The sequence below is a fragment of the Gossypium hirsutum genome, chromosome A02 (genome assembly GCF_007990345.1).
Source record: "Gossypium hirsutum isolate 1008001.06 chromosome A02, Gossypium_hirsutum_v2.1, whole genome shotgun sequence".
In the NCBI taxonomy this organism is placed as follows: Eukaryota; Viridiplantae; Streptophyta; class Magnoliopsida; order Malvales; family Malvaceae; genus Gossypium; species Gossypium hirsutum.
This window is the reverse complement of record NC_053425.1, coordinates 3,731,389-3,743,191: the sequence shown is the minus strand read 5'-3', so window position 1 is coordinate 3,743,191 and position 11,803 is coordinate 3,731,389. Positions and strand designations below refer to the sequence as shown.

The 11,803-nt window shown below is 34.2% G+C and overlaps 1 protein-coding gene across 1 annotated transcript; it reads left to right on the top strand.

Annotated features, from left to right (window-relative positions):
* The first annotated feature begins 4,395 nt into the window (after positions 1 to 4,395).
* On the top strand, positions 4,396 to 10,917 carry LOC107942831 (ARM REPEAT PROTEIN INTERACTING WITH ABF2). The gene is made up of 19 exons (XM_016876552.2): positions 4,396 to 4,781; positions 5,468 to 5,625; positions 6,119 to 6,291; positions 6,377 to 6,497; positions 6,581 to 6,655; positions 6,756 to 6,850; positions 6,992 to 7,067; positions 7,288 to 7,395; positions 7,987 to 8,115; positions 8,210 to 8,278; positions 8,441 to 8,500; positions 8,665 to 8,788; positions 8,909 to 9,048; positions 9,299 to 9,362; positions 9,478 to 9,557; positions 9,749 to 9,813; positions 9,915 to 10,032; positions 10,134 to 10,258; positions 10,563 to 10,917. Exons 1-19 carry the CDS (start codon positions 4,538 to 4,540, stop codon positions 10,654 to 10,656), a joined length of 2,118 nt encoding a protein of 705 aa, XP_016732041.2. The 5' UTR covers positions 4,396 to 4,537; the 3' UTR covers positions 10,657 to 10,917.
* The last annotated feature ends 886 nt before the right edge of the window (positions 10,918 to 11,803 follow it).

The following is an 11,803-nucleotide window of genomic DNA, read 5'->3' as shown; positions in this document are numbered from 1 at the left end:
AGATGGGCACATGAGTCTAGTTTCTGGGAAAAATTACGAAACTGATTTTCGAGTTACGAAACTCAAGATATGATTTTTAAAGCGGCTAGTACACAGATTGGGCAGTGTCTGGAAAATAAATTTTGTAAGGGGTTAAAGCCAGTTAACACCTCGTGTTCGACTCCGGTGTCGGTTTCGGGTTCGGGGTGTTACAATCTACTATGGGTAAAACTGTAAATTTTCCACTTTTAAAGTTATTTCAGTAATTTATCTATTTTAGGGTTTTTCATGCATATTCCTACTTTTCACGTACTAACAGAATCACGTACCGAGAGTTCTTACCGAATTGGGTCCGTTGGCCCATCATTTCAATTTTGGCCTGTTGGCCCAAAAATATCGAGGGCACAGAAATCATGCACTTTGCAGTCCAAATTTTGCAACTTACCAAAAACATTAATCGATTTACCTCACGAGCATTCGCACACTTGCAAATCTACAAAATACCGGTTTTCGACATTTCGATATTTTCGACTTTTGCCGATCCAGACTAAGAAAGAGGGTGTTAGTTGCACACCTGTTTGCGACGATATGCTGACGAGATCCACACACGAACCGCCTACAATTGGATTACTAACACGTTAATCTAACTATTCAAATACAAACTACGTATTAACCCCTTACAATATTCGGCCAACCACACCTACAGATCATAGTAAGCTTATAAGAAATCAATAAGCAACTCATTAACAAATTTTTGTCAATGTTTACCATATAATCATAATTTCACTGCAAGCTGTCTTCCTGAGCAACAGTCACTAAATCATTTATAACTGGAGCTACGAAACTCCAAATCAAGTGTCATTAATTTTCCCTGAAAATAGACTCATATATCTTATATCCATAAAATTTTCAGAATTTTTGGTTTGGCCAATCAATACCAGATTTTTCTCAAAGTTTCGCATGTTTCACTGTTTGACTAATCTGACCACTCTTCATTACGAATCAGATTTCTCATTGTACAGAATTCAAAATATGTTCTCGTTTATTTCATTTGAAACTAGACTCAACAAGCTTTAATTACATAATTTATTTAGCTTCTAATTCATCTCCCACAATTTATGGTGATTTTCCAAAGTCACGTTACTGCTGCTGTCCCAAACAGATTTATTACCAAATTCACTCTTTCACGCATAACTTGCATGCATGTTATTTAAACATGTATATCACCAATCAATCATCACATATCTATGATTTTACTTAAGTATAATCTCCATTTCATCATTTTAAAGCACAACATGTTAGCCGATTTTTCCCCTTAGCATCGAAGGCACATGCATGCTTATTTGTTTGGCTCAACTTCACCTATCTTTCATTTTTCATCAAAAGAACATGAAACAACAACCATTTCCTTCATTTTAATTCATGACTAAATGCTCACAACACAACTAAAAACCAAAATATGCTTCAAGAGTTAAGGTAGAATCAATAAGAACTCATGAACCTCAAAATAAGCAAACTACCAAGAACTTACCTTCAATTTTTCTTCCCCAAGTGACCGAACATTCAAGAGCTTTCTCCTCTCCTTTCTCTTCTCTAACTTTAGGCTATGATAAACAAATATGGACAAAACTTTGTTCTTTTCATCCCTTTTTTTTAATAAAATTTCATATTTCATCCATTTAATTCTTTAATACAAAAGACATGAAATTCCCATCATGGAACATTTACCTAACCCATTATCATGGAACATTTACCTAACCCATTATCAATTTGTATCAATTTGTACCATAAATTATGGATATCAAGTGCACATTTTGTCTACAACAACATGAGGACCAGCCACTACATGTAAAATAGGAGATTTGTCATGCAAATCCTCCTATTTTGCACTCCTATTTATTTGGCCACTTCAATTTAGCCTATAGCATTTTCAAACATTTTCACATAGGTCCTATTTCATAATTTCACCCCCTTTTTCTTATGGAACAAAAATTAACTAAAATTTCCGGATTCTATCTTAAGCTTGGGCCTTCTAGAGGCCCACTAACATAATTAAACCTATGCCAACATTCACAGAATTCCCGAAAATTGGGGCGTTACACTTATCCATGAAGAGTTTGATCAAAATGAAGCTGATTTTATTTGTAACATTCCACTGGCCAGGGACCTTATCCGGCACTATGTTAACTACAAGCTTCTTATTGGCTAAAGATCAAGCTATGGACGGCATGGACATGTATGAAGAAAGCTGTGAAACACAAATTGTGCCTAACAAAGTTAAAGCTTTTTGGGTGAAAAAGCTTGTTATGGGAACCTTCCTACTGCTGCAAAAGCTATCCTCATTGTTGCTTAAAGTGGACAGTTCTTGGAAAGGTATGGTTCGAACAGAATGTGACCTCTATTGTTGACTGGTTTAAAGAGGTTGCCCAAGTTTTAAACCAATGAAATGTTTGATACTTTCATTATTTTTAATATGGGTATGGGAGTGTGATGGTAAAATGTAAAGTGAGATCTAGAGCTAGTAAAACAAGTCGAGCTTGAAAGTTTGTTAATGTCAATTTGAGTCTGAAAATGTTTAAACTTAAGAAAATTTAAGTTCGAAAAAACTCGAGATCAAGAAAGCCCAAGCCTGAGTTGATTCTAACTTGAAAAAAGTTCAATTTAAATCCGACCGTTTGCCAACTCTAATGAGATCGAGGTCCTATAGCAGATTAGACCTGTTCATAGACTTGAAGGCCCATTTGAAATTTGAAAGGATTTGAAAAAAAATATTAGGCTTGAAAAATGTGATTGAACAAAAAAAAATGCCTATTTAAAATGTGGGATGAACTCGGGTTTAAACATTTAAGGCCCCAATCTTTTTTTTTTAATTTATAATATTTTATATTATGTTATATATTATATAATTTATAACACATAAAAACTAAATCTATAGTAATATATAATACTATATAATGTAAATATTAAAAAAATGTTAAGACAATTTAATTATAAAATTTAATAAATAAACACTACATAAAATTATTAAATATTAAATTAAAATAATACAAGCCATTTGAGTTTTAGCTCGATTGGCATGGGCTCGAGTGTGTTGAAGTGCATTATTCTCTTATTTATGGGTTGAGGAGTGACTATAAGTTTAGTTCTAAGCATTATATTAAAAAGAGCAGATATAAGTAAAATTTATAATAATATTATTCAAAAAATTTTTTAAAAATACAACATATTTTTTAATTAAAAAAATATTGTTAGATTTAAGTAAAAGTTTAGGCTCATATTCTGGGTCGAGCTAGGTTTGAGCAAGAATAAAATGTGTTAATATCAAGTTTAGGCTCGGCCCTACCGGACCTTAATAGCAAGCTTCATCATATAGATTAATACATAACTTATAATTAGAATTGATGAAACGACTCTAATCGAGATGAATTAAGGTTACAGTTTAAAATTTGAACCTAAATCTTTTCAATAATATAATATATCTTACTATTACATTTAACATTAATTAATTTTTCACAATTTAATTATAAATTAATTATTGAATAAATGAAAGTTATTTCAAATTTTCTTTTAATGTATGAAACATAGTCAATTCAAAATTCGATGACTATTTTCTAAAAGAAAAAAGAGAAAAAGAGAGCCCAATGTTTATTCTAATAGGGGCAAAAAAAGTTCAATCAAGGCAAGAAATAGGGAAATATCGTGCCCGGCCGGTTTTAGATACTACTTTAATATTTTCTTCAAATTACAATTTTGATCCTTCTATTATCTTAAAAATTAAAATTTAATCTTATAACTTAGTTTTACATAGTTTAATCTCATTTTTTTTTATAAAATATCATGAGTTAGAGTAAACATTTTTCTTTTCTAAGTTGATGAATTAACATGAATTTAAAAAAAAATTAACTTTGACCAATGTTTTTATAATTGGTCTAGTAGTTGAATTGATCCGAGCAGTTGGTCCAGTTTGATTAAATAAATTATTAAAAAATTTATTAAAATAAAAATATTAGAAATAGAAAAATATAGTTCAATCGCGATTCAATTGGTTTTTAGACCAATTCACTCGGTCCATACTGGTTTAAAAGTCAATCGATTCAACCTCCTCTGAACTAGTGTATCGACCTATTCCTGATCGATTGATTGATCGATCTGATTATAACAACCTTGATTTCAACATAAAATAAATAGTCCATGTTTGGGATTATGAGTTGGAAAGGATTTTTCTAAAAGAATCCATGACCATATGTTAACGAGGTATTAATTATTCGGATTAATTAATTACATTATATAAATAGATAAACCGAATTATAATAAAATAAAATACAAAAGATGAATCCCAAATTTATAGTATAGTATAAGGACCAAAACTAAAAATTTACCTTCCTTTTCTTTAAGAAGACAAGACCATAACGGAAAGAAAAGGAAAGGAAGGAAAAAAAAAAGCTCCGCTCTTTTTTTGCTAAATCTCCAAAATACCCCTGATCCACACTGTTTCTTTTCAAATCACTGGTCTCATTTCCGATAATAAACCTTTTCCTCTCTTTGGTTTTCCTTCTTGATGGAGCTTCAGAGGTGCGAGGAACAGGGCCTGCAAGAACGAAAGGGGCAAAAACGGAAACTGGAGGAAGAAATTCAAGAGGATAGAGATGCTACTCCGCTACCTACCGGCGACGCCCGCCGTGCTCTCTTGGCCGAAGTCACCGCTCAGGTTAAGGTCCTCGACTGCGCCTTCTCCTGGCACGAATCCGATCGCGCCGCCGCCAAGCGTGCCACTCACGTGCTCGCTGAGCTCGCAAAGAACGGTAAATATTTTTGAAATCTCCAGCTTCCGATCTCAGTCTTATTTACACCTTTTTTTAATTTTGCTCTGTTTTTCACTTTTTTTTTGAATTTTTGGTATTAGATATGACTAGTAAAAATGTAGGATATTCGGTACTATCCGATCTTGTTTTATTTTTGGAAATTCGGATAATGGAATATTTTTTTTTAATTCGAATAGAAGATTTACGTTTTAGATTCCGATTTATAAAATACGAAAAAAAAATTATAGTTGCGGAGAAGTTCGAGCCTTCTCAAGTAGTCTTTATTACTAAAAATTTAAGCTAGTAATCCAATATTAGAAATTGTAATGATAACATTTACTTAAAGTTAAATTGTCAAGCGTAATGAAACATAATAATGTTTTAATAGATACTTAATCCGGAATTATTTTTATTATTTATCTTTTTGTATCTTAGAAGTAGACTGTTGTTAATTATGAGTGAATTTGAACTTCAAATTTCTTTATTGTTTGATTTTATCTTTTAACTGCTTTCTATATTCAAACAGATAATGCTATCTAAATCGGATCTGGATAGTAATACTAATATTTTCTATCATAATGGGATTCGCATACAGATGCTCTAATAGTAAACATCCGAACAGCTGCCATCCCTTTTCAGGATGATTGGTAATAAATGTTTTCTTCTTTTAATATTCTCTTTTGCAGAGGAAGTTGTTAATGTGGTAGTTGAAGGTGGTGCGATTCCAGCTCTAGTTAAGCATCTGCAAGCACCTTTGTCTGATGAAGGTGACCTAAGCTTGAAGCCTTTTGAACACGAGGTTGAAAAAGGAAGTGCTTTCGCTTTGGGACTTCTTGCTGTAAAGGTGATTTTATTGAATATTTATATTTTTACAAAAGTAGTCATTATTTATATAGTTTAGTATTTATTGTAGTTAAAGACTTAAAGTTTTGAATTATATATTGGAAATTTTCTTCTTTCATGGTATGCATGATTTTTTTTTTTTAATTTCTTGTTAGTAGCATTAGTAAATATATGAAGTTTTCTGTAAAATGTTATTTTGGTTAAAAAGTATGTTACATAAGCTGATTTTAAACTTCCAGAAAGTTTGAGGTGTGAAAAGAAAATGATTCTGGTGCATAGAGACGGCATCTGTTCATGCTATTATTATGCAGAAAATACTATCTAGATTTATTGATTTTATTGCTAAGCCACCAAAGCTTGGTTATGTATTTAGTCTTGTAATTTTCTTTGGTTTTACATGATTTATGTTATGCTAGTGACGCAAATGCAAATAAATTTAGCATTCACTATTGTTAATCACTGAATCTGCTATTTATTACCTTTGCTGGTAACAGCCAGAACATCAGCAACTTATAGTTGATTCTGGGGCCTTGTCGCATCTTGTGAATTTGTTGAGGCGATACAAGGATAGTTCTACTTCTCGTGCTGTTATCAGTGTCATTAGAAGAGCGGCTGATGCTATCACCAACCTTGCTCATGAGAATAGCAGCATTAAAACCCGTGTCAGGTTTGCTAAAATTGTGCTGTTTTTATTTCAAGTTATTTGTTTAACTTCATGTTTATTCCAATAACTATCTTGATTTGTTTGACAGAATGGAAGGTGGAATTCCACCTCTTGTTGAGTTGCTTGAATTTACTGACACAAAGGTGCAAAGAGCAGCTGCTGGGGCATTACGAACCCTGGCATTCAAAAATGATGAAAACAAGAATCAGGTAACTGACCTGCCTTTGGAAGTTGAATTTGATAAAATTGCCTTCAATGTTTAGTTAATGGAGTGAATACTATGGCTTTGCAGATCGTTGAATGCAATGCTCTTCCTACTCTCATCTCGATGCTGAGATCAGATGATGCTGCCATACACTATGAAGCGGTAGAATTTTATTGAAACACAAGATAATTTTGCAAATTCCACTGGGTTTTAGTAATTTTTACCAGCTGTAGCGTTAAAAAAAAATCTCGTCACCTTGTAGGTTGGTGTGATTGGCAATCTGGTGCATTCATCACCAAACATAAAAAGGGAAGTTCTCGCTGCTGGGGCTTTGCAACCTGTCATTGGTTTGCTTACGTATGTTACTATGCTTCAGTTTTTTACTTTTCTTTTACTTGTTATAGCATGAGTTTTTAGTTGTTACTTTTGGGCTCTTCTCTTGTGTTGCAGTTTATCAAGGTTCTCCCTTATTAATTAATTTGTTTTGTTGGAAAACAGCTCCTGCTGCTCAGAAAGCCAAAGAGAGGCTGCTTTGCTACTTGGGCAATTTGCCGCAACCGATTCTGATTGCAAGGTGAAGAGTGGATTTTCTTTTATACTTTACTAGGTTTAAGATACTTCTTCCTTGTTGACTCTGAAATTACTTTCCAAACATTTGAAAGAATTTTGCTTTTCATATAATTTCTGCTGTCCTTGTAGTGATTAAGAGGAGCAGTGATCCCCATGTTTACTTAATTTCCCTTGACCATTACTTTTTCATTGTTGCTTCTTTTTGACATGCGCTCTGATTGCAGGTTCATATTGTACAAAGGGGTGCTGTCAGACCCTTGATTGAAATGCTTCACTCTCCTGATATACAGCTCAAAGAGATGTCAGCCTTTGCTTTGGGGAGGTTGGCACAGGTTATTATTGTTATTTTCTTGACCGTATCATTTCAAGTTTTTATCAATGCTGTAAAGGATGTGTAATGGGCTTTATCTTCATACCCTGCTGATCTTTGTCCTTTTTCCCGAGCTAGTAATTTATTTACTCCAAATATTTACTTTTTTATAAAAAAGACTGAAGTTAATTTTACGGATTTTTCCCTGTTTTGAAAAAACTAGTTTACACAAAATTGGTTCCATCAAATGGACTGCTTGTTCTCGTGATTTTGCGGTTGTTATAAGTTGTGCGATGATCATGGCTTTGCAGGAAAATAGCCCATCATCTCAATCCTTGTTTTCCACCGAATTAACTATCCTGCATCTCAAACTTTTCAGGATATGTTTTGCATCTTCCCAAAAGGCACAATCTGATTTGTTTTCTCCATGGTTTTTCTTGTTTAGGCGGTTTCTTTTACACTCAGTGAGGCCTTTTCTAGATGTGTAGGTTTAAAATTTCCAATAATTGTTGTCCTATGCTGCCGAGAAACTTAGTACTCAACTAAAGTTCTTGTTTCTATAAACTGGAACTAGCAGATAGCTCAATCACTAAAAAACAATTTTTGGTGTCAGGACATGCACAATCAAGCTGGTATTGCACATATGGGTGGTTTGGTTCCTTTGTTGAAGCTTCTAGATTCAAAGAATGGATCTTTGCAACACAATGCTGCATTTGCTCTTTATGGTCTTGCAGATAATGAGGTATGGTACCTTGTTATAGTTGTGACCTGGGAAATTTGTTCTTCTTTTTCTTTTTTGGAGTAACACTGTTTTATTATATTTTTATTTGCCATAGGATAATGTATCCGACTTTATTAGGGTGGGTGGTGTCCAACGGCTGCAAGATGGAGAATTTATTGTTCAAGTATGTCAACCCTTTCAGATATTGCCTCATACTATCCCCTTAGTTTTCATGCTGCTAATTACTTAATTGCTGCATTATATCCACAAGAGCTCAAAACTTTCCCTTCCCACTCTGTGTTTTTATTCGTTTTAACTGATTAAATATTGGAACTGGTATTGTTAGGCGACAAAAGACTGTGTAGCCAAGACGTTGAAAAGACTAGAGGAGAAGATTCATGGGCGAGTAAGCATTTTCATTCCTTTAACATCCTTTACCCTTATTTATTTAGTATATTTTCTGTTTGGGCTGTTGAATGACCTAGCTCTTTGTTGCTCTTTTATGTTTTAGGTCTCATTAAATGTGTATCTTTACTCTCTGATGTTTTTGGTTTTAATTATCTTCTGTAGGTTTTGAATCATTTGCTGTATCTGATGCGCGTAGCCGAGAAGCCTGTCCAAAGACGAGTGGCTTTTGCTCTAGCTCATCTTTGTTCTCCTGATGATCAGAGAACTATATTCATTGATAATAATGGTCATATCCTTTTACCCTTCTTCCGTTATCCCAAAATCATTCATTCATATTGCATTAATGGAGCACACATGTTGTGTTTTTGTTGCTTCGGGAGGTTGATTATTCTCTATTTTCATGCAGGACTTGAGTTGCTTCTTGGGCTTCTTGGTTCTACGAACCCTAAACAGCAACTTGATGGTGCTGTAGCTCTGTACAAGTTGGCCAACAAAGCTATGACGCTTTCTCCTATGGATGCTGCTCCCCCTTCTCCAACACCACAGGCAAGTTTGAAAAAGTTGGTTAATATAGTCCCATGCATTTCGAAATGTACTCAGGAACCAAATGAAAAACCAATAATCGTGATTATAAGAGTTCTTTTTACAGATTTTTTTCGATGTTTGTTTATGTGATCATTTCAAACTGCAGAAATGGAATGAAAGCTTTCTGTTAATTAGTTCAGATGTAGGGGAATACTTTATGCTTTTGGAAGTTATATATTAAGCTTCTGTTATATCATATGATTTAATGCAGGTCTATTTGGGGGAGCAATACGTCAACAATGCTACATTATCTGATGTTACTTTCCTAGTTGAAGGTTGTTTAACAATCCGCTTGCTTAAAGCTTTGATACTTGCTATGGAGAAACATTCAATGGTGGAAGAAATACAGCTTTTGTTTTAATTAAGATTTTTTCCTCTTTTCTTTTGCAGGTAGGCGGTTCTATGCGCACAGAATCTGCCTTCTTGCTTCTTCAGATGCATTTCGTGCTATGTTTGATGGTGGTTATCGGGTGAGTTCCCTTCTGTGGTGTTTTAATGTTCCAGTTGGTTGTCCTTCCTCTTCCAGATCGGTGCCTAGGGTTTCTTACCCCCTTGGTGTTCGGGTTAAAATTATGTTCTTATTTTGGACTTTGTTAAAAGTATTAGTACTCTAATTCTAAGTTTAGCTTTGAACTTAAAATGTAGCTGGCTTATTTTGCAGGAAAAAGATGCAAGGGATATTGAAATTCCAAACATTAGATGGGAGGTTTTCGAGTTGATGATGCGGTATTACAAATTCTTCGATCTGGATATATAAACAATGGATTTACTTCATTTTGTTTATTTTGATCATCATTTTATGTAGTTGACTTCGTTTCTTTGTACAGATTTATATACACTGGATCAGTAGATGTTTCATTGGATATTGCACAAGATCTGCTCGGAGCTGCTGATCAATATCTTTTGGAAGGGCTTAAGCGACTCTGTGAGTACACCATTGCACAGGTAAGCTAAAAATAAGGTTGTCTATATATAGATATTTCGAATCCTTTTGCTGCTTTGAAATCTGGAATTGATGTTTGATTACATCTATGCTTGGGTTGAAGGATGTAACCCTGGACAACGTTTCTAGCATGTACGAACTCTCCGAAGCTTTTCATGCTATATCACTGAGGCACACTTGCATTTTGTTTATCTTGGAGCATTTCTCTCAATTGAGCGACAGACCCGGGTATGTATTTCAGCCACATCTCTGCATTTAGCAGTACAAAGAACATCATACAGTAGTTAACTACTTGTTTTTGTCATCATACAGTATTTAACTACTTGTTTTAGTCATCCGTGTGCGTGATAATTCCTTGATAAATTCTTTCAGTCAGTGTAGTACCATCAGTTAGAATTTTGGAATGATAAAAGTGAATTTGGGCTATTTGAAGTAGGGTTGACCGTCATGTTGGTATCGATTTTGTGTTTTTGCATATTAAAATCTATGACCGACAGCTGAAAGTTTTCACTCATGCTAAATATTATCGCAGGCACTCACATCTGATCCAGCGTATAGTTCCAGAGATCCGCAATTACTTCGCGAAAGCGCTTACGAATCCTAACCCACATAACCAGCGGCTGTAGAAGGCTGGTTTTTAACTCATCTCTAACAAGATACGTTGATGTATAGAAATGTAGTAGATGTGGAGCCAATTGAAGGTTCTCTAATTCGTTTCTTTGTAGCACGGTTCGTAATCGTTACCGATGCCCGAGTTGTTTCGTGGTGTTTGTAGAAAACAAGGTGTAAGTTTCTCGTTTTAATTCATTGTCTTGTCTGCATTTAGATGTTTACACGAACAAAAACCTGTATCACGATTTGTTAGTTATTGGACTTTGCTTTATTAACTTCTGTGTATATCCTTACGTCGAATCTGATCGGAACTAGGGCATATATTGTTTCATAAACTAACAAGATCTGTAGCTTTAAAAGGTTTACACACAGTATCTTTGAGGATCACTTTCAAAAGATAGGTGTAATGATATGGTCTACAAAAGTTAGAACCTAAGGTTATGTTATATGGTTTACAAAAGTATGATTGGATGCATATATGAATCTTGTTTTGGAGGGTCGATTCTTGATCGGTCCTCCAACAACTGAAGGTATTGTCTTTTGGGAATTGTCTTCTTATTCTGTTGAGAGCTGGTATGTGGTAAACGATTGTCTTGAGGGTCTAGTTCACAGAGTTGGGAGTGCCTTGACTGTGCATGGGTGTACAGTCACTCACCAAGGGGAAGTGGTACCACCTTCCCCAAAAGGTGACCTATATGATATAGGTTATGGGTTCAAACCCTATCTAAGGGTAAGGCGCTCAAGCCCCCTTGATGGGTGATGGTATGCCTATGTGCAGCCGATGCACTCTTGGCTCTGTGAACCAAGTTTTTAAGGTAGCCGCTCTCAGCACACTAACTATCGATCAAGTACGCGACTATTTTGTGATTTTTTATAATTGAGTGATAAAAAAAAATTTATTAATTGTTAGTGACCATTTTGTATAGTTGTGTGATAAAAGAAAGTTGAAATATAGCCTACTCAAAAACCTTTACGTCGTGTTAAAAATGGGTAAACTACACCCATGATAACTAAACTATTAGTAATCTTATTTTTAGTCTCTTAACTTCAAAAAGTTACATAATGATTATTGAATAATTCAAAAATTTTTATTTAAATCATTAAACTATTCAAAAATTTGTAAATCATTGAGATGTTAAGTTTTATTTTTAAAGACCAAGT